The following is a 23,218-nucleotide window of genomic DNA, read 5'->3' as shown; positions in this document are numbered from 1 at the left end:
TTCTTTATTTAGCTATGACTAGCTCTCTACTCATGGGTTCATTGATAACTTACTAAACTTTATATAATTGTAGTTTTAAGCGTTCTGTATCAAACAAGTAAAATGAAAACCTATTACTAAGACTTTCCTGTGTCTGTGTGTCAGTTTGTCACTAGGCTGTATCTCATGAAATGTGATAGTTAGAATTATGAAATTTTCCAAGATAATTTCTATTGCCGCTATAACAACAAATGATAAAAAAATCCATATTAAGCAATTGTTGGTATGGATGTTTGTTACTGTTTAACACAAAAACCACTTATCATATTTGTATCAAATTTGGTATAGAGATAGATAATAGTCTTGATATGCACATAGGCTTTTTACCGGGGTACCCCGCGTTGGTACGTGGTGAGCTAGTAAATTCAAGAAAGGTAAAGATTTGTCAATAACAAAATTTTAATGGATTAAAATCATTAACACAATAAAAAACCCAAGATGCATATCACACATATCTCATATTAAATAAACAATCAAAAGTACGACATTTTGGACACAAATACCATACAAGTTACCTATTATTAGTAAGTTACATAATAGTTAGTATACCTACAAAGTTACTTTTATCCTTTGAGAATATAATTTCTCAAATTCAATCTTACACAAATTATTTAAAGTTGTTTTTATAAAGCCCCAAGTGACACGGGACTATTTTAAACATATCACAGTAACCACACTAATATTATAGCACTTAACACTAACATCATAAATGTGAAACTTTGTTTGGATGTTTGTCCGTCAATCACTTGGAAACTACTGAACAGATTTTGATGAAATTTGGTATACAGACAGGATGACTTTGGTGATATGATTCTTTTCACCCCCATTAAATGTTCCCTTGGGATAAAACAGGAATCTTGATGGGGACGAACATCTAGTTTTACATAAGTGCACAATTGAATGTTGAGCCATTTTAATTGGTCAGCTGTCAAACATTGAGTTTGCATATTGGGGCTTTTTATATGCCAATGATTAAAATATGATTTTAAATATATTATTAAGTTTTTTTACTCCATCACTTAAAACCCTATTCAGGAATTTGTTAACGTAGATTGTTTAAAACCCTTTTATCTCAATATATAATACTTTTTAAACGAGAAACTATTTAAATATTAAAAAGATTCTGTAAATTAAAGAATAAATAAATCAAATGTACTTGAAAGGTTATCTGTAATTTAACAAGAAGTTTAATAATATGTAAGAATAAGAGAATTTTTCAAATTTGCCTTGTAGTTCTGAGAATAATGCATTCAAACAAACTGATCAGCTTATTAACATAAAATTTACAGTTGGTACAATGTAATAGTAGTTTATATATAAAAAACTGTATAAATAAAAAAATATGACAAAATATTAATTTGTTTTATAAAGCATGATTGTGTGTTTTGGACCTGCTTAAAATATGATCCAATGTTCTCAAAACGAAAATGGTTCCCAATTCAATTTTTTTTTTTGTGTTGCCACTTGATTACTTGACCCCAGGAATGTTGTGACCTTTTTTAGATAAGAATATTTTTTTAGAACAATATAAATCTGGACAAATTAATTTTTTGTTATTTTTATTATAAAACATAAAGAGTCTCATTATATAATAACCTCTTTATGAAAGTTAAAATGTATACTCTAATGATTCTGTAATGAGCCTCATGAAACTAACCTTTTACAGAAGATAATGCCTTCCATTAGAAAAAACTCCTGACATACATTGCTGGATTAACTGTTTGTTTTGAGACAAGTGGTACGATTCGAAGAGAACCGGTTTTTAAATAGGTAAACACCTGTTACCACCACCAATGCAATTTTACGCACGCATTAGCAACATTAATATTTGTATTTATTTCTCTAAAACTTTTAACTCTTTAAAGTCATAACGATACACACGTGATTAGGATTAGACATAAATACCTACACACGAAACTCAAGATATTATCTGATAAAAGTTATTTACAAAACTGTAATTGCACAATTCGTTCATCAAGTATAGTGTACGGCTATTTGGAATCTTGTTAAAATAGTGAAAAAAAAACATAATGGGTTTGTGAAAGCAATACAAAGGTAGACAGACACTTACCACATGAACGATAGCGATTTCTGTATTAAACTGAAGCATAAAACGGGAAGATGAAACAAAAATAATTACACAAATCACGAAAATAATAAGACCAACCCGATTTACGAACTGTTCGATCATAAACTAGATTTATTTTTCTTCAAATCACAAATGTCAAACACAGATTATTATAGTACATGTCAAACTAATCTGGTTCTCGTTTGTTGCTTATTGTCACTGGTCATATACCTTTCAAATTTTTATTGTAGAAAAGGTGTTTAAATACTTTTTATAACTTTCCTTTTAACCTTATAAGTTAGCCCTTATATATAATCTAAATAAAACCCATATAATCAAGAGGAAAGTTTTGAATGTAAATATGTTGGTTATGTTTTCACACAAAAATACCGGACCGATTTCAAACATTTTTTTTTTTTATAATAGGGTAGCGCTTGACCACGATCTCGCCTGACGGTAAGCTAAAATGTGGTCTATGATTTAACGCGCTTCCCTAGAAGGTACCTGTTCACTCAAACATTAGAAAACAGCAACTTCACTTAGTGACATAGGCTGACCATGTAACACGAGCGAAACCGAAACAAACAGCTATTTATAATAAAATAGTACCTTTTTAATCTTAAAATTTACTAATCATTACAAAAAGGAAAGATTTATAATATAGTTTTTATATTTAGCTCTACCACAGATAATATATTACTTACTCACTACAAATTCTTTAAAAATAATGGGAAATCTTATTTATAAGCGTATTTCTTATCCCATAAACCAGATTTTTGCTTCAAAGAGACGAAAAACATGCATTTCAATTTTATGGTCCTTGCGTCATAACAACTATTCTTGTGTGGTAGTGTGCATATGTAAAATATTACTAAATATAAACTGTAACGATACCGTAAGGATATCAGCAATACTTGTACGGTGAGGACTTTACCCGTAGACAGAGTAGTTTCTCTGTCTTCGACTTTACATAAAACCACTGAGCCGTATAGGTCGATGATGAAACGCATAGATAGCGAATCATGTCTATGGTTAAATCGTTAATGTCATTTTTTAAATTGTCATTTGCCGGAATTGTCGCTGGATGGTTGTCAAAATATTTTTTTGCACTATTTCAAGTGTCGTGCGTTTTATTAGAAATATTTATTTGTTGTTGTATCGCACCTTTCGATCAAAAGATTTATATTGAGAAAGCAAAAAAACTAACCATGGGTTTAAATACTGGAATCCCTGAAGATAATCTTCCACAATGTTGGTCCGACGATGTTCGAATGAATGCCCTTTTTGCACCCTTCCGTTTAAAGTCTGCGAATCCCGAGTCCTGGGATATGAAGATGAAATTCTGGTCTGATATAGCAAGGCAGTGGTGTAAATATAAGAATGATCCGATTATATCTGCGTCAGATTTGAAATTCACCTTCCAACGCAAAGGTCGCACTGCCGCATGCATTGATATTGTAGTTGAAGAAATGTATAGGTGAGGATTCAGTTTCTATTTAGTAATACTTAAATCATTACATCATACGCATTGTAATATTCAGATCAAAGACAAGTTGTTCCATTTTTAAATATTAGCAATAACAGTTTCCTTTGTAATCCTTTGTCTTACTCATTCTTCTTAATTCACAACAACAGTAATAAAATTCTTGTTGTTCTTTCAGTAAATTTAAATTTAAGGTTAATCCTACACACTTATTGATATCAAATAACTTGGGCAATGATTTAGGAATAGTTATTCAAGAACAAGATAGTATTTCCAGATCTTGCATTGTTACATGTTCATAAATCATCTTATATGCTTACATACATTGTAAGACATATGATAATAATAATTTTGTACAATAAGGTGACGAGGAAAACCTTGTTATGCAAGGACCCCATTGTCTTATTAGTTATAATATATTGAAAATCTCAGACCTACCAAACAACTTAACTGATTGGTATGATTTCTTTATGCATCCAGAAAAAAAAAATTTAAAATTGTTTGGTAACACTGCCTTGAGAATCATGCTTAATGACTTGTAAAAGGTTCCACGAATTAAATAAAGTTTGATTTTTTTAATATACATATTTTAAGTTCATTGTCTTAAATATGATTGATTTTTGATAAACATTCTGCTTTACTCTTATCCTTTAGGGGTATGAAAAATTAATGTTGGGCTATTCTCAGAGAGAATTACTAGCTGCGCCTCGCAGTTTCACTTTATTCCCTAGGAATAACAGGATAAAAAGTTGCCAATATGTTATTCTAGTTGTCCAGCTATCTACATACCAAATTTCATTGCAACCAGTTGAGCAGTTTTGCCTGAAAGACAAACACACATCCTTACAAACTTTCACATTTATAATATTTGTAGGATTAAGTAGGTATATTAGTAGGATTAAGTATTATTTTGATTATTCATAAATACATGTAAACGGCTAGTAACCAAATGATTCTTTTAAAGACTTTTTTTACACACTTTTTATTAGCTTCACCTGTATATATATTTACAAAACTAAATATGTTTTAAAAGTGAGTGTTGAATCTAGTGTTTTCTCTTGACTTGTGTAAATATTATTCTATGAGTGTGATTATAATGAAAGTACAAGAAATGCAGAATCAATTGAAACAGATGGGTGAAGAGATATCAGATAAATTTGTAATCACTAAAGTTTTAATGTCGTTGCCAGACGAATATAAACATTTCGTTTCGGCTTGGAAGTCCGCGCCTGATGACAAGCAAACCTTTGAAAATTTAGTTGCAAGATTACTCATTGATGAATAAAGAGTGAAAGAAAAGACTGAAAATATGCAGCAATCCTCTGCATTCTTCATGAAAAATAAAAGAATAGTAAAATGTTTCAAGTGTGGCAAAAGTGGACATTATCAAAGTGACTGTAAGAATACCAAAATTAACAGTGAAGAGAATGTGAATAGTAATAACTGTTTTTATTGTGGAAAGTTTGGACATTTCAAGTCTCAGTGTCGTTTTCGTAAACAAAGGATGGCAAAAATAGAAAATAAAACTAAATGTAACGCATTTTTAGTGTCTATTTCGTCGCATGAACTGCAATTATCTAAGTGGCTAGTGGATTCTGGCGCCAGCGAACACATGTGCAAGGATCGCTATTGTTTACATAATTTTCAAGTATTTCGCCAAAACCGATAACTATTGGTAATGGCGCAGTGATTGATGCGATTGGTTGCGGAAAGATGGCGGTTCAAGTATCGAACGGAATTGAATGGATTGAAACTGATAGAAAATGTGTTGTACGTTCCAGAACTAAACACGAACTTGTTCTCGGTCAATCGTGAATCGCGCCACAGGGCACAGGCCACAGACAAGGGATATGTCATTGTGACAAATGATTTTGCAGTTGTCGATTTTACAAATCCAACGAGAACGAACTTTTTGCGGTAGCGGAAAGAATTGGAAATTCATATTACTTGGAGTTACGCTACAATCATAATTGTGAAATCGCGAATACAGCAAACAATGTGCCGGAAGACCTAAATGAGTGGCACAGAAGGTTGGCGCATCAGAACTTTACTAACGTGAAAGATATTTTGAGGAAAAATAATATTGAGTTTAAACAAACAACAAAGTCTGAGTGTGAGAGTTGTTTGGTCGGAAAAATACATAGATTGCCGTTCAGTAGAAACGAATACAAGAGTACCAAGACTTGCGAGTTAATTCATGCTGATACCTGCGGTCCCATGGAAGAAATGTCAGTTGGTGGGTCAAGATACTTTGTCATTCTAAAAGATGATACCTCAAACTTCAGGAAGGTGTATTTTGTGAAGACTAGAGATGAGATCAAATATTGCATCGAGAACTTTATAAATAAGGCGGAGAATATTACTGGAAACAGAGTGAAAACATTCAGGAGTGACAATGGCCTTGAGTTTGTGAACAGCGGTGTGAAGGAAATATTTTCAAGAAGGGGTATAACACACCAAACTACAGTACCATACTCCCCCAAACAGAATGGGAAAGCAGAAAGTGAGAACAGAACATTAGTAGAAGCAGCAAGGACAATGATCCATGAGCGGAACTTACCTAAGAAACTATGGGCGGAAGCTATAAATACAGCAGTGTTTGTGTTGAACAGAACTGGAAGGAGTCATGAAGAAGGGAAGTCTCTGTTTGAGGTATGGACTGGCAAAACATTTAATATATTCAATTTGGAAAACTTTGGTGCAGAAGTGTATGTACACATTCCAAAGGAAAGAAGGAGGAAGTGGGATAAGAAAGGAGAGAAGGGATTGATGGTTGGCTATGAGGAAGATGTGAAAGGGTATTGCATATACTTCCCTCAGAAGAACACAGTAGAGTCTAAAAGGGACATAGTTTTCCTACAGGAAAAAGGGAAAGAGAATCGTCAAATGGAGAGAGATGAAGGTCAAACTGTAGTGTCACTAGATCTTGAAGAAGAGATGGTGACAGAGATGAGTCCCGAGGAAGATGAAAATGAGTTAGCCACGCCTATACCCGAAGAGAAGACTTTAGAAGAACATAACTCGGAAAGCGACAGTGAGCGACCAAGCATTCAAGAACAACGCCTACCAGAAAAAAATAGTCCACGCCTAGAAGAAAAAGGCAAGCGAATGCGTAAACAAACATCATTCTACAAGTGTGATAATGTACAGTTAGCTAAAAATGAATGTGAACCAATTACATATAGTGAAGCTATGAGTAGAAGTGATGCTAATGAATGGAGTGCGGCTATTGATAGGGAACTTCAGACACTGAAAGACAATAACACATGGACATACTGTGATTTACCTGTAAATTTAAAAACTGTGAGTAGCAAATGGGTTTTTAAGATTAAAAATTTAAATAATATCAAACAGTATAAGGCTAGGCTGGATTCCAGGGGATTTGAGCAACAGGATTTAATTGACTTCAATGACATTCATGCCCCTGTTGCAAAGCTAGCAACTTTTAGATTGTTTGTAGTAATTGCAACTAAATATAACTTGCCCATTTATCAAATGGATGTCACTGGAGCATTTTTGTATGGTGATATTAAAGAGAATGTGTATGTAAGGCTACCAGAAGGGGCTTACACAGTTTGCAATAATATAGTAAAGTTAAATAAATCATTATATGGATTGAAAACTTCACCTAAATGTTGAAATGTAAAGTTTAATTCTGTAATAACTCAAGAAGGTTTTATAAGGTTAAATTTATTGTATTATGATTTCAATTTTCATGAGGTTAGTCCAGTAAATATATATTGTGACAATCAGTCAGCCATTTTAAATGCTATTACACAGTCCGTTAACAGATTGAAGCATGTTGATATTAGATACCGTTTTGTAAAAGATTTAGTTAAAAATAATTAGGTTCACATACAATATATAAGTACTTCAGAACAAATAGCAGATATGCTAACCAAGTAGTTAAGTAAGGATTTATTATCAACATTTGTAATACAGTGTGTTAAGTACAGTGTATAAAATGTTAATTGATTTCTTTGTATGTGATGAATAAATGTAGTGTCTTTGATTGAGTTAATAAGTGAATATAAACATTGAGAAGGGGTGTTATATTATATGGCAATGTTTATATTAATTGTCTGTATTATTAAGTACTAGCTGTGCCCCGCGGTTTCACCCGCGTAAGTCCGTATCCCGTAGGAATATCGGAATAAAAAGTTGCCTATATGTTATTCCAGTTATCCAGCTGTCTACGTACCAAATTTCATTGCAATTGGTTCAGTAGTTTTTACGTGAAAGAGTAACAAACATCCATACATCCGTACTTACAAACTTTCGCATTTATAATATTAATAGGATCTGCATTAGTCTGAATTTTTTTTTTGTTTGTTCACTTGTTCGCTCGCTCTCTTGCTCTCTTGCTCCTCAGTGTATAAGATGTAACTAAGATTTGCTAAAACCATTAAAATTCAAAGTTGATTGGAATCTGCATTTCATTCATTTAAAAAACAACAGTTCATTCATAAATAAATTAAATTTCAGAAACGGTGACCTCTGTCCCATTTCCAAATACCAGCAGATACTTCACAATGGGCCAGAAGGTTGGATGTGGTGGGGAGCTAAGTTGGCGTTCAAACCAGCTGCGCTCGCCCTCACTGCGGTGACGTCACTGCTGCCGGCGCGGCAGACGGTCGATAATGACGGGCTGCCGAAATCTAATATAGATGCGACACAACGCTTTGTAGTGGAGAGTGCTGTTAAGGTGAGAGCCATGTGGAACTTTTTTTTTAATGTTACAGTCGGTAATGGAGCTGGTGGGTCGCCTGATGGTAAAGGCTATCATCGCCCATGAACATTTGCAGAGGCATAAGGTCCATGGCAGACCTTACTCCTCTACAAATGGATTGCCAACTTTTTGGGAAGGGATTAAGAAATGATTGGCGATAGGAATAAAGTAAAATTATATGTAGCCTATTCTATGCTGCTGGCCAAGTGCTTGACAGATGTCACACAGGTCGTCCACCTTTTCGAGTCTTCTACATGCCGGTTTCCTCAGGATGTTTTCCTTCACCGTTTCGGGTAGTGGATCGTGTGAAGATCACACTCGACCCGGCCTGGAACCTCCGACTTTTCCCTTTAAGTCCAAGATCCTAATGACCGAGTACTGACACCACTGCTCTCTTCTTTTTGACATATATTTTGTAATTATTTTCAATTGACTGACTGAAGAAAACAAAATATCAGGAATGTGAGAACAACCCATAATAAAAAAATTAATATAATAATTATAAATATACATTAATACATTTTCCAGGAGCAAGCGACACACCTCCTCAACAACTTCCCGCCTGGCGCCGAACGAGTGGGCACCGTGGACGATCTGATGAGGAGCAGTGGTTACACAAACAGGGAGACCTTTGAAATACTGCTCGGCTATCTAGTGGCGCAGGGGGCCGCTGTTAAGCTGGATGATGTTGTTAAATTGGGTATGTCTCGTCTAGCAAATCTTTATGTAAACATGTGTTAAACAATGGGGCTGATGTTAGTGAATTATTTTGTGTCTTCATGTGAATCACATTAAAAATTCGTATGCGAGCGATGCCGCGCGTAAAAACTAGTTGTATATGTATATAACTAATATACTTCCAATTGCAAAGGAGCCGAAAAATGGAGAGGTATTATGGTTTACTCTTAAAAAATCTACTGTATTTCTTGGGTTAACATTAGACGAGAAACTACAGTGAGGAGCCTATGGTTAACGCCGCTGCTGCTAAGCTCAGTTCAGCTGTATCTACATCTCATATATTTAAGCTATACTTTCACAGTATTGTGTCCTACGGAATGAAAAATGCTATCAACATTTCATTGTTTATAAGACAACGAAAAAGAAACTGTATCATTATTTTGCTAATGTGAATTCAGAAAATAATTTTTCATCGCATATTTTAAAAGAATATCAATAAAATGAATAATAATAACATTCTATATGCAGTAGAATGAATATGTGCCTTAAATGTCACTGTATCACACTTCACTCTAATATTGTATATGTGAAAGTTTGTTTGTTTAGATGGTTGGCCGTCAATCACGCTGAAACTACTGAACGGATTTTGATGAAATTTGATATTCAGACAGGGTATGAGCTAACTTGGGTGATAGGATAGTTTTTATCCTGATTAAATGCTCCCTTGGGATAAAAAAGAAACTCTGGTATCTGGATGGACCCGGTACAAGCGTCTAGTTTTAAATAGTAATGATGCGAGTGAACTACAAACTCAATATATATCATCGTATCACTTCCAGCGGAACCAAACAGAAAGGCGGATCCGATAAGCGAGATGGACCAAGCGATGGTGAAACTCGTCTCCGCTGAGAGGAGGCTGGACACGGATGCCGCACGGCTGGCCCGCGAGCTGGAGACTACTGACAACGATGTGAGAGCCGCTCTTAAACTGGGGAATAAACTCGCTGTGAGTACCACATCCTGATACAATTCTTCTTTACTTTCTTATCTTTAGCGTATGAAGTTGATGTAATCTATATTAATACTAGCTGCGCCCCGCGGTTTCACCCGCGTAAGTCCGTATCCCGTAGGAATATCGGGATAAAAAATAGATGTTGGCCGATTCTCAGACCTACCCAATATGCTTACCAAATTTCAGAGGAATCGGTCAAGCCGTTTCGGAGGAGTATGGCAACGAAAACTGTGACACGAGAATTTTATATATATAGACTAGCTGCACCCGGCAAACGCTGTTCTGCCTTACTCTTATCGTTTAGTGGTATGAAAAATAGATGTTAGCCGATTCTCAGACCTACCCAATATGCTTACCAAATTTCAGAGGAATCGGTCAAGCCGTTTCGGAGGAGTATAGAGACTAACATTGTGACACGAGAATTTTATATATAAGATAACTAAAACTTTCTTATCCTTTTCAACAAGTCTTTATTAATTCACTGTATGTTTGTTGGTTAGTACGTTGGAAATTTAGACTGGACTTTGACACACCTTAAATGATTAGATTTAATTCGAACACTGTACACTTATCAAGTATCACTGACAATACCATTATTCTGATAAGTATGGCCAGCTTTGAATTATTTAGAGCGCGTTTTGCAGTTTTTGTTTTTATTTAACACTATACATCAATTTTTTGTTCTTCAATCGTGAATTATTTATCAATTCGAGTGTATTTTTTTGGCTGTTACCTTTCGACTGCATCTTTCATTTAAATTTTGGTGCCTTTCTTGTGGTGCGTCCAATTCAAATTTGATCCGGATGTGAGAGATTAAAGGTGGTTCATTTTTTTGTTTAAAACAATTATTCTATTTAGCTTACACTAGCGACTATATAGCATGCAATAATAAAAAATTGAATTAAATTTAAACCCATACATATATAAACCTACTTCTTAACTCACTGTATCCATTAAAGAAATCCTCATCAAAATCTGTTGTGTAATTTTAAAGATCTAAGCATACCGACACACACACAACCAAAAGCGACTTTGTTTTATACTACACTAACTTACGCTCGTGACTTTGTCCACTTAGAATAGATACTTAGGGTTAACGCTAACTCGCAGCGGAAGCTAAGCAGCGCAGCGCTTTTGAAACATTCTTCATTGGTGCTCCGCTCATATAGGTCTTAGCGTGATGATATATAGCGTAAAGCCTTACTCAATAAATAGGCTATGTAACACTTAAATTATTTTTCAAACCGGATCAGCTGTTCCCGAGATTAGCGCGTACAACCGAACAAACAAACCCTTCAGCTTTATAATATTAATTGATATGGTGATTAATCGGTTGACAAATAAAGAAAAAAATGATCTATTCCCATTGAAATTTCGCCCACAGGCCAAAAACCACCTGCGCCGCAAGCACAAAACGCAGCTGCGTTTGCAGCGCTGCGAGGCGGCGCTCGAGAACGTCCGCCAGCTGCTGCAGCAGGCGAGGGATTCCGCCGTCGACAGCGCCGTCGTTGATACTTATCGGTGAGTTACTGTGAACTAGCCCGTGCCCAGACTATAATGTCTAATGACTGTCTGCATACCAAATTTCATCAAAATCCGTTCAGTAGTTCCAGCGTGATTGGCAGACAAACATCCGAACAATCAAAGTTTCACATTTATAATATTAGCGTGATTAGGCTTCTTATTGAAGCACTTTTGAATCGTCATAACACAGTTTTAACATTTACCACCTGTTCGGAAAGCAGTAGTAAGTAGAGAAGAGCCGGCAAGAAACTCTGTGGTGGCTCCTTTTTGTCTCTGGATTAGCACATAGGCTAACCCGGGTATCACGCGAGTGACGCCACGTGTTACTGCTATTTTAATATGTATGTAACGAATGATAATAATAAAGCCGCGTTAGTTATACCACTTATGACTCAAAAACGGCTCAACGGATTTTAATGATTTTCGATTTGTCCCAGCTTGGTAAGGTAATAAAATAAATATTAATGTTCAATAAGTAATGAAGCGCTGCAGCCAAGAGAGGAACTATCCATTGCAAAGTGAACATCGTGAGCAAAGTTGCGTCGTTCGGTGGTGTGGCGGCAGCAGGGTCGAATTATACCTAACTTCACATTTTAGAAAAATTAGCTTAATCATGTAACATAAGCAATATAGCAGTCAAATATATTTTTTACCACTGCAATGTCGCCTTTCGTTTTAAATTCATCATAAAAAAAAATGAAGAATCCAGCAAATCATTCAACAATTTATCTCTCAATCTTTCCCAGTACGAGCGCACAAGCCATGAAGAGCACAATGAAAGGCGCCGGCCTGGAGGAGGACCTCGTGCACGACACCATGGATGACTTGAAGGAGGTGAGAGGGAGGTTCTGGGGATGTTTGAGTTTGACATGCAACCAGTATTATTAAGGGGTTCGTGCGTGCGTGCGTGCGCACGTAAAAAAAGTAAAGAAAACTCCACACCCGAGAATCAAACGAGCAGTTCTTTTTTATTTGCACGTTTTTTAATGAATTCGTCGTTAGAGACTATTAATATTAACAGACTTGATAAATATTTGATTTTATTCAATAGAAAAATAAAAATAAAACGCCTCATGTGTTACGACGCTCCTTATGACATACTGACGTTTAATTACAAGCAATAGCCATAAATTGAAATGTTGTTTTCAACTACTGTAATTGAATTTAACCTTAAAAATTAAAAAAGTACCAATTTAAAATTAATTGCTATTAACTTGTAACATTGTGCTACTAATATGGCTATTTATTGTTACATACTATTGATATTCTATTATCATTTTAAACAAAAAACTAATTATCTCTTCCGAAGTCGGTGAAGAAGGTGTCAGTGCTTGACCACATTTAAATGGACCATACTAACTTTCTAGTTAAATAAAAAACAAGGAATCATCAAAAATCGGTTCACCCAGATGAGAGTTCTGATGTAATTAACCGAAAAAAAAAATACAGTGGAACTCTTTCTTCTTTTTTTTGTAATAGGTTAATAAATAAAATTCATGATCACCAGGTGATGGACACATACAACGAGGTGGAGAGGGCGTTAGGCGGTACCATCGACGATATAGATGTAGCCGACCTGGAGCAAGAGCTGAACGAGCTGCTGTCCGGCGCGGGGGGCGGGGGCACGCCGCAGAAGCAAACTGGGCAAGAAGGTACGATATGTTACAAAGAAATAAAAAAAAACGAAAAAACTACAAAATTTTTTTTTGACCAAAAAGACTTGTATGTGGTAGTCGGCACGAATCGCGTCAGCTCGCACTCAAGCCCGTTTCTCACCCGTCCCAGTCCATTCCTTCTATGCTTCTCCCTTACCCCTAGAAAGCGGGCAGCGCACAGGCACAGGCACTACTACTACTACTGCTGCTATATATATATACTATACTACCTATGCGAATGCTCATGATCGTTTACCATCTGTTAAATATCTATGACGTGAAAAAACGTTTCACTTTTGCCGTGCTTTCATAAAATGACACAATCCTTTTTTTAATTCAATCTAGTGAAGTTGGTGAGGATTACGTGACCACCTAATGTCATATGTGTGTATTAATAACTAATAGCTTAAAATGTGTGTATTAATAACTAATAGCTCATTAAAATGTCAGATTTCATATTTTTTGTGGCAAATAATGTTACATCCACTGATATTATAAAGAGGAAATTTTTGTATGTTTATAACGTTTTCTTGCCTGAATTACTGGACTGATTTCAAATCATTTTTCAACGTTGGAAATCTCCAACTGTATTTTGTGACATAGGCTATCAATTATGTACTACGGGCGAAGCCGGAGCGAACAGCTAGTATAATAAATAGCCATATGCGTCGCTTATGATAGCTTATTAGGCTTCATTACAATTTCAGATGTAAAACTACCCTCACCTCCAGCGCGAACTCCTCGCAAGGAATCGGAAAGGGAGAGGGAGTTCGTGTTCGACGGCGAGGAGCGGATGCTCGCAGATCTGGACCGGCTCGGCGCTGAGGAGCCGGGCAGAGGAGTGGCCGGTGAGTGGCTTTATCTCAAACTCAAACGCGTACTCAACTTAAACTCATGCATTTATACATTAAATTAAACTTCTTTTTGCTTAGCGCCTTAGGATAGTCAAGATGCATAATTTAATATTTTTCATCAACTGCTCAAACTACAATCATTTATAAAAATAAAACAGAAAATTAATAATCCCGTTAAATGGGACCTACTTCTTTTTTGAAGTCGGTTGATGAAAAAAAATATGCCTTTTGGAAATTGACTAATTTGTTATTAGTTTCATTCACATGTTTTCTTCCAGCCCTAAAAAGGCATAATAAATAGTCCCAAAGTGTCTTTTTGCCATTCCGTGATCTCGCCACAGTAATCGAATTTCTTCTACTCTTTCGGTTTCATGTGCTATGTGCATGGGCAAATAATTTAAATTACAATATTGTATTGATTTGTTTAATTTGTTTAATCATTAAAAAAAATGTCTTATTTATAACGCATTTGAATGCTAAATACTAAAAGTAACACACAGTATTACATTCTCATTAATGTAAATATTCCAGAGGCCCTAAAAGCGAGTCCAAAGAAGAGCCCCAAAGCGGAAACGGCGTCCAAGCCGTGGTACCCGCCGCAGGGCGAGTGCCTCGCGTGGGAGAGGACACCCGACTCGCGGGACCGCGGCTACGGCGAGCTGCGGCAGGACGAGAGGCTACATCCCGGTATGTGGGCGAGATCGCTTCTCAACCGACTGCGGAAAAAGGAGGAGTCTATTAAATTGGTTCTTTTGTGCCTGTTATTACCGGTTTTTAGAATTATTTTTTTATTCGAAAGCTGGTGCCTTTTGTGTGAAAGAGTAACTAACGTATATCCGTCATCACGAACTTATTTATAATTCCTACTTAATATTATAAATACAAAAGTTACTTTGTCTGTCTGTTACACTTTCACGCGTAAGCTACTAAAACCGATTGTGGTGAAATTTGGTATAAAGATAGATCTGGACTTGGGAAAGGACATAGGATACTTTTTATCGCGAAAAAAGGGTAAAGCTGAACTTCAGAAAGGACATACCCTACTTTTTAAAAAGTTCTACCGACGGTTTAAGGTCTAGACCTTAGGAAAAATTATAGGCTACTCCTCACCATTTCGCGCGATATATACGAATTTAATGCGCGCGAAGCCAATATGAAACATTATGTTTTGAATTTTTTTCTCAACTTTCATTGGTATGATAAGAATTTAAGTTATGCTCTTTATTCGACCTGCACGGGACTGGAACAAGCTTTCCGAGTCTATATTTCCCGTTAAGTCCGAATGGGGGGTCCTAAGGGGTAGTGCGGACAGGCACCTTCAAGGGAAGCGCGCTCCATCTTAGACCACATCCCCGCTTACCATCAAGTCAAGCGCTGCCCTATAATTAATTAAAAAAAAGTACTATAAAATTATCTGCCAACCCGCTCTTGGCCAGCATGGTGGATAATGGCCTGAACCCTCATAGGAGGCCTGTGTCCCAGCAGTGGGAACATATGGGCCACATATGATGATGGTGATAATGAAGATGATGATGACTACTGTGAGAAGTGTGTTCGCACAACCGACTTTTTTTTTTACTTCCGATTGACTTCCGCCAGGCCAAGAGCTGAACGTGGACTTCACGACCCCCCCGCGGCACTACGGCGGCGAGTTCCAGGTGCGCGACCACCGCGCGGCCGCCGGCGTGTGGCTGTTCAACAGCGCCGACCGCGCCGCCGCCGCGCCGCCCGGGTGAGTTCCCAGGGACGCCGTGTCCGGAGGGGGGTCTCGAACTATACGACCCGTCGTATTAGAGCCGGGGGGGAACGCCGCCTGCATCCTCCATACCATCACACAATCGTTGGTAGCACCAGCGATTCTTACTATATAGCCCCGGGGAATTTCATGCCAAATTGGTGATGCCGAAAGAAGAAGAATTGTCGTTTACCAACTTAAAGGAGCTGGTGGATGGCCTTATGGTGAGATACCAGCACCGCCCATGAATGTTTGTCAAGAGCTGTATGCCTGTGCAAACTGGATTGCCAGTTTGACTGATGACACGATAGGGAATGGTTTAGGTATACTAAGGGAAAAAGATACCGGCCTCCGGTCTCTTCGTAATATTCGTGAACACCGGACCGACGGATTCAATGGTCAATACTGTAGCATTTATTTTTGTCTCCTTTTCAAATTGTGAACTTTATAAAGATGTGTAATAAACACGGACTTTCGCACTTAATATAACTAGAACAAACACTAACACTCATCATTGGTACAAACATTTGAAATGTTATCGGACCCCTCAAATTTGCTAGTGTGATAATTGTTAAAAAAATATCGATTGACTGATTATAATTTTTTTTTATATTTTCCAGTCCACCCGAAACAGCGAAAGCGGAGAGGTTCGTGGTAGCGCCGGGAGGGGAGAGGGAAACGAAGAGGCACGACGCCAACGAGCTCGACGAGCTGGAGAGGAGGCTGCACAACCTGAGGGGCTTCCGCTCCTAGTGGTAAGGGAGATAGTCTAGTGGGTGTGCGCAAGAGAGGAAATTTTGCGAAGAAAATTCTCATTAATATCTAAACCAAATATATTAAGAGGAAGCAATTGTCTGTTTGTAATGCTTTCTCACAAAGACTACTGGATCTATTAAAAAAAAGAAATCTTTTACGCTGATTTGCACACGTTTTAGAAAGCTGCATCTACACTAAGTGACATAAGCTATATACGTTCCACGATCGAAGTCGGGGCGGTTCGCTAGTAATCCTAACTCCTACTAATATTATAAATGCGAAAGTTTGTCAGAATGGATGTGTGTATATGTGTATGATTGTTTGTTACTCTTTCACGCAAAAACTACTGAACCGATTGCAATGAAATTTGGTACGTAAATAGCTGGACAACTGGAATAACATGGACAACTTTTATCCCGACATTCCTACGGGATATTGACTTAGGCGAATGAAACCGCGGGACGCAAATACTACAATATATTATTTACGATGTATATTTAATTGCATTTTTTTATTGTTTCAGGATAAACTTTGACGCCTCTAACAGACAGATAGCGCAAATTATAAATATGTAATATTGTCATACAGCAATAATTGTTAGCCATAAATTGTAAGTCTGTAAATATATTTGTATATAAAATAGTAAAAAAGATAATTGTAGATAGGAAGAGAAAGAAAATTAGAAAAATCCACAAAAAAATTTACTACTAACCATGTACTTTTGGGGATGAAATTTGTATAAAAATTTGATGTGTTTTAGAACGGTACGAGCAGATTGAGTTTGATCTAGTCTAGATTAATTCGCGCATAATATAAATCTAGATTTATATTCGTTTAGTCCTTTCGTAGTGGATGTCTTTATCTTAGTGGCTACCTAAGCCCGATCTGTCCACGGACGGTTGGACAGAACACAAAGAGACAGACAATCAGATTGACAGATAAACAGACTGACAGGCAGAAATGAGGACAGACAGACAGACAGACGGACAGAGAAATTATAGTAACAGTGGTCCCGTTTTACCCTCTCGGTATGGAACCCAAAAAACTAGCAACATTCTCTTATAATATTTAATTTATTTACTACGATGAAAAACAAATAAAAAATTATTCTTATAAGTCAAAAAGTTCTGCTCGTAGCGTGCTAATGAAATTCAAACTTAAAATATTTAGTGTCTTAAAACTTGATGATTAATAATGTAATCATATTATTTGTAAGGAAAAATTTGAAAATGGACAAAAAAAGTACTGGAATCCAGCTATAAGTGCCTATAAATAATCTATGCTTATATTATAAAGTGGTAAAGTTTGTGAATTTGTGACTTTGTGTCAATGTAGGGGTAATCTATGGATCTACTATATTTTTTTTAATGGGAGTCAACCCTCAAAGATCTATAATAACATAAGTGCTACGTAATGTGTTTTTGTATTTCAATAAAATTTTCAGCGTTTATGTAATTTATTAGGGGCCATCCATAAGTTACGTCACACGGATTCTAGGCTTTTTTTTTACCCCCCTCTATATCCCATCTTAGGAACTCTCTCTCCCTTGATGTAACACATTTTGAATTTGATGAAGAATTTATTTAAAAAAATTAATAGAAAAAGCAAAGAAACAAAAAAAAAGTATAAATATTTAAAAGTACATATTTTATATTTTTTACACGTGACGTGACAAAGCTTCTGCCCCACTTGCCCCCCCTCTCCCTCCGACCCGCTTTAACGTGTGTGGTATGTATGGATGACCCCTTAGCATATGTAAACTCACGTGTGCGCTTAACTTGAGTAATTTTAAGTGTCCGCTAATAAGTAATGACAAGCAATAATATACGGCCTTGGGTGTGCTAAGTTTTGTATTTTAACGTTATTATTTTATAAATGTACTTTGTATAGTGATATATATATGTGATGTGCCAATTATTTGTAATCGTATATTTTATTTTGGTATGATATTTGTAATCATAAAATATTAATTTAAGTTGGCAACCCCTTCACTATTTCCGCTGCATTTACAAATACCCTCAGTGTTTAATGATTATCGATCATTCAACGTTTAGCATTCGAACGATGCGCACGCATTCTAGTAACTTTTATACATTTTGCCTTTTATCGCTGTTCCATAGCGAATGAATTTTGCACGACTCATGATGCGAAGCATCCGAGAGAATTATTAACTATTATCGAAATATTCGTTTTGCCTCGGTTCCGCAACTATTTTATTAACTACACGATCGGCTATCCACACAATCACTTCAACCTTTAGAAAGCGCACCTGAAGGGGGTCAGTGGGGAAACAATGAAAGAACCCTCTTTTTCTCTTCATAGTTTATTCGATGTGGACTGTATTTCTTTATTCTTATGCGTAGCTTATTCTTCAATTTACAATACTTATTGTACTTGACAATTTTTTCAGCCGAAAGCGCAGATCGTATAGAATATAACTTGTAGAGCGAAACAATTTTGCAGAGTGAATACTTATATTTTCTTTTTGAGCGAACATAAATAGGCTTTGTCGGGATCCTCTCTCACGCACCCTCCGCGAGGAGGGTGTGTAGGGAATGCTGTTCAGGGCGACTGCTTTCTGCAGCAAATTGCATACGCCGCCCGTTTACACGGGCGGGTCCTCAGGAGGGCTAGTCGCCCTTTTCTTTGGTATTCTGTGTTTTCTCCGCGCCGCCGGACATACCTATTGGTAGGGGTGGTGTGAGAAATTTTGGGTTAGTGGCGTGTCTGTATGGAGTCGAACGACCGGGGTTAATTGCGAGCTCACCCTCTTTGGGGCGGGGACTGATTGGGCGCGAGGAATCGACGTCGCGACGCGTGGCGAAGCACGCCGAAGTACCTGCGGGCGGGGCTTGCGGGGGAGCGGGGGATGAGGGATGCGCTCTTGGCGCGAGGAAAGGCGAGGTGGGAGGGGAGGCGGGGGGCGCACTAAGTGCGTGGGTGGATGTGGGGAGCGCTGGAGGCGCGGGGTTGGGGCATAACGGTAGGGCGTGCGAGAGGGTGTACGACTCCCGGGGTCGACTACCGGGGATAGTCCCGGCGGTGTGGATAACATCTTACATTTTACATTAATATACTAAGTCTTACATAAGTCTATACAATACAAAATATATTAGACATTCTTTATCATTTATTGGTATGTGAATCTAACTTTAAATTTACGCTAATTTGTTATGTGACAATTGTGCTAGTTCGTCCGTAACATCCTCCCCCCGGCGAAGATCCTCGCAGCACTCCTCTATTGGGAGGACGACTAGCCTTCTTACAGGGCGGCGAAACACTCCCCCCTTTGTTCCAACGTCGGCGCTGTGTACCACCTTATCTGACCCTTCGTACACTTTTTCGACTTGCCCGAGTGGCCAAACGTTACGAGGCAGTAAACCGTTCGTTATTAACACTATGTCTCCTTTTTTAATGTTCGGTGTTGATCCCTTTCCGTCCCCCTTAGGCGTTAACGTCGGTAAGTATTCTTTAAGTATTACTGAAAGCGCGCTTTTCACAGTACGTATTTGTCGTTTCCTATATTCTTTTCTTATCGAGTCCGCTAGGCGTGCGCCTATTAAACACGCTTGTAACTCCAGGCGCGGTATCGTTTGCGCTTTGATTGGGGCGACCTGTTGGTTGGACCTGGGGTTAGCTTTTCCCGCGATTAGCGAAACTGTTACGCTCCCATCGCTCTTAACGAACCGCCAGAACGCCACCGCAGCGTACGCTTGTTCACTGGCGTCTCAGAACACGTGTAGTTCATGGTTAATAATTTGGTCGCTGGGCACGTAGCATCGCGGTAATCTCAACAATTTAATATACTGCACGTCTGATATCCACTCGCGAAACATCTCCGCCTCTTCGGGAGGTAACGGTTCATTCCACGCCACGCGTTTACGCCACACCCCCTGTAACATTATCTTCGCTGTTATTGTATATGGACTCAATAGACCGAGAGGGTCGAATAGAGACATAACCGTTGCTAGCGCTTCCCGCTTCGTTGACACGCGTTGCCCGGTTTTAACGTCGCTCGGGACTCTGTTCATCGCCGTGTTGAAAGCTAACTCGTCACTGTCGGCCAACCAGAGGACGCCTAGCGTCTTCTCGTATGCGTGCGAGTTCGCGCCTAGTTCTCTCGGCGCGTCGGCTTTGTCTGCTTCGGTGACCGGTATCGACAATTCGGCGCGGTTAGCACTCCATCCCGCGAGTTGGAATCCGGATTCCGAGTACACGTCTCTCACTTGTTGAACGGTGCGAGCCGCGGGTTCTACCGATTTGAAGCTATCTAACCAGTCGTCCATATAATGATTTCGAGTTATGGCCTCGTATGCAAGTGGGTGAAAATCGCGGTGATCGTGCGCGCATCTATTTCTCACGCTGTGTGCCAAGAAGGGCGAGCTTCTTGCACCAAAAATCATTGAATTCATAACATATTTTCCGGCGGGCCTTCGCGGTCTGTCCCTCTCCACAAGAAATGTTGAACCGCTCTATCTTCCGGCCGTATCTTAATCCTCAAGAACATGTTTCGTATGTCGGCGGTTACCGCTACAGCGCGTTCTCTGAATCTAAACAGTACACCGTTTAGTGACTGCAGCAAGTCGGATACGTTATTAATTTCCACGGCAGCCCTACTTCGTAGTGACCGTATACTAACTTCACCGAGGACTCAAACGCTTTAAGTGCTCGCTCGTCTAACTCGCACAGTTTCACTGACATCGATATGCCTAACGAGTCGATACTAAAGTGCGCTCCCACTAGGGCCTCAAGGTTAGCGTCTTCGCTTGCCGTGACCGCATCGTTCTTAGCGTCGTTGCTCGTGACTACATGTAAAACTCTCTCGTCCACCTGTTTTAACACTCGGCGGGGTGCGGTACCGTGTATCACCCATCCTAACTGCGTAAGTGAAGTCGCTGGCTCGTTTCTATCGTCTATTAACAACCGACGCTATACTGTTAAATGCCAATTGTCTGCTCCTATATATGCTCGTTTTAAAATTTCTCTGGCCGCGACCGTGTACACATAGCTCGATTGTCTTGCTATTATTTTCATTCATATTGGATAAAATTCCCTGAATATTTACGTCTGACGGTAATCGGACTAACTTTTAGTAGCACTTTTTCGGGAGCCGTCTCATTGCGGATTGACGCCGTATGTACTGCTACCTCCTCGCTTTTTTCATCGTGGCACTCCGTGTTTCGATCCTTCTCTGAGTGCAATAGTGCGTGGTGGTCTTCTTTGCATTCGTTCCCCCGCACCGTTTAGCCTTACATCTGAACCGTCGGTGCTTACTGTTTAAGCATTGGAAACATACGTGTGTTTCTTTCGCCCATGGGCGAAGACAATCCTGGCCACCTTTTTGTCGATATATCTTTGTTTTCCACTGTCGCCGTTGCGTACACCTTCATAGTAGGTAACACCGGGCGGAGCAGGTTGTTGGCGGCTTTGCACTTATTGATTACCTGCTTCACGTGGCTGTTAAAGCGAAGCCGGCCATCAATAGTGATGCCTAGGTATTGGACTTTGTTGGACCATGGGATTTGCTGATCTGCCAGATTGAGATGGCGGGGAGGTACCTCACCCCCGCACAGAATCGGAAAAGGATTCAATTTGGCTAAGAAGCCCGATGTGTTCGCCCAGCATGAGGTAAAAGTCATCCGCGCATTTAAGGTTTTTAACTTTATTCGCTACGACTCTTCTTTCATATCGAAGGCCCGAAGGAAGCCCACGATAATATTTAAATTTTGTAGCCCCTCCGAGATGGAAGAGGGTGCCTGGCCGTCTTGGTGTTGCGGTACTTCTGCTGATGGCTTCGGTACCGCAGGAATCGTGATGAGCGGGGCTGCTGGGGGCGGCGCCGCCACGCTGGGTATAGCCTGCGTCACTATGGACGGAGGCTTCACCCAAGCATTTTGTTTGGTTGGTGGGGCCGGTTTGAAGGCCGGCTTGGGTTGTGTCGGTGTCGTGTTTGTGTTTTTGTTGGTGTTGGTGTTGACACGGGCGAGTGCGCGGGATTTAATCCCCTTCTGGCGCACCCCCGCCCTGTGTTTGGGAGCCTTCGGGCAACCCCAGTAATTCCGAAGTCCCGAAGTCTCGCATAGCACACAGGCCGGCGGGACGTCAGTGGGGAGTGACCTCGCGCACTCTTTCGTGCCGTTGTCGCCTAAGCACTTTACGCAGCGAGGCCGCGCAAAGCAGTTGCGGGCAGAGTGCCCGTACAATTGGCAACGGTGACATTGCCTTATGTAAGAGTGAAGAGAAGACGTGAATATGTAACACGTTGTTTCGTTCCATGCACCACCCAGCCATGTCGTGTTTTCGAGGCGGCGGGTTCATTGGGGCCGCCTGTGCGCAGCTCTCTTGAGACTATGTATTCCCAGTGGTCGGTCCCGACTAGTAGGCCCGCGCGTGCTCGTTCGTAACATACCTCTCTAGTGAGTATATCGCGCAGGTGCTCGTATCGTAGTAGTGACTCGGGTATCGACTGTTGGCATAGCTTGAGTCCCTTCTGTTGTGGACTGTATGATGGTTTAGTCGATAAAAACAACTAAAGTCTTCGATTTCGTTTATTCTTCTTGATTACAAATACACGTTCAATAATACCATAATACCATAAAATAATAGAGAGACCGAGGATCCTCTCACACGCACCCTCCGCGAGGAGGGTGCGTGGGGAATGCTGTTCAGGGCGACTGCCCTCCGC

General features: G+C 39.1%; 3 protein-coding genes across 7 annotated transcripts in view; 1 reads left to right on the top strand and 2 right to left on the bottom strand.

Moving 5' to 3' along the window:
* LOC119839335 (pantothenate kinase 3) overlaps positions 1-2,266 on the bottom strand; it is a 30,802-nt gene extending 28,536 nt beyond the window's left edge. For 2 of the 4 annotated variants that reach the window (XM_038365588.1, XM_038365591.1), the window contains exon 1: positions 2,111-2,266. The gene's annotated coding sequence lies outside the window, so the exon portion shown is untranslated. The remainder of the gene's footprint in view (positions 1-2,110) is intronic. The other 2 variants (XM_038365589.1, XM_038365592.1) reach the window with 1 other exon arrangement.
* Positions 2,267-3,173: 907 nt separating this feature from the next.
* Positions 3,174-19,377, top strand: LOC119839345 (charged multivesicular body protein 7). 2 transcript variants are annotated; one of them, XM_038365601.1, is made up of 12 exons: positions 3,174-3,584; positions 8,076-8,295; positions 8,848-9,019; positions 9,837-10,003; positions 11,394-11,530; positions 12,280-12,367; positions 13,041-13,185; positions 13,896-14,036; positions 14,574-14,729; positions 15,642-15,774; positions 16,398-16,532; positions 17,057-19,377. In XM_038365601.1, exons 1-11 carry the CDS (start codon positions 3,316-3,318, stop codon positions 16,528-16,530), a joined length of 1,761 nt encoding a protein of 586 aa, XP_038221529.1. In that variant the 5' UTR covers positions 3,174-3,315; the 3' UTR covers positions 16,531-16,532; positions 17,057-19,377. The 2 variants fall into 2 exon arrangements, with proteins under 2 accessions (XP_038221529.1, XP_038221530.1); XM_038365602.1 differs by lacking the exon at positions 3,174-3,584 and adding an exon at positions 5,436-6,893.
* Positions 19,378-22,202: 2,825 nt separating this feature from the next.
* The window catches only part of LOC119839325, a 4,482-nt gene continuing 3,466 nt past the window's right edge, over positions 22,203-23,218 (bottom strand). Inside the window, exons 2-3 of the mRNA XM_038365570.1 lie at positions 22,943-23,033; positions 22,203-22,557 (exon numbers count right to left, since the gene is read on the bottom strand). Of these exons, the coding sequence (XP_038221498.1) occupies positions 22,203-22,557; positions 22,943-23,033 (446 nt within the window). The remainder of the gene's footprint in view (positions 22,558-22,942; positions 23,034-23,218) is intronic.

This window comes from Zerene cesonia, unplaced genomic scaffold (genome assembly GCF_012273895.1).
Source record: "Zerene cesonia ecotype Mississippi unplaced genomic scaffold, Zerene_cesonia_1.1 Zces_u012, whole genome shotgun sequence".
NCBI lineage: Eukaryota > Metazoa > Arthropoda > Insecta > Lepidoptera > Pieridae > Zerene > Zerene cesonia.
This window is presented reverse-complemented; position numbering and strand designations above follow the sequence as displayed.

What these genes read in the sequence shown, in the direction of transcription:
- LOC119839345 (XM_038365601.1), top strand. Translation starts at nt 3,316, where the DNA reads ATGGGTTTAAATACTGGAATCCCTGAAGATAATCTTCCACAATGTTGG. An exon ending in TAGTGGAGAGTGCTGTTAAG is followed by an intron (nt 8,296 to 8,847) that starts GTGAGAGCCATG and finishes TACATTTTCCAG; the next exon opens with GAGCAAGCGACACACCTCCT. An exon ending in GCCGCCGCCGCGCCGCCCGG is followed by an intron (nt 15,775 to 16,397) that starts GTGAGTTCCCAG and finishes TATATTTTCCAG; the next exon opens with TCCACCCGAAACAGCGAAAG.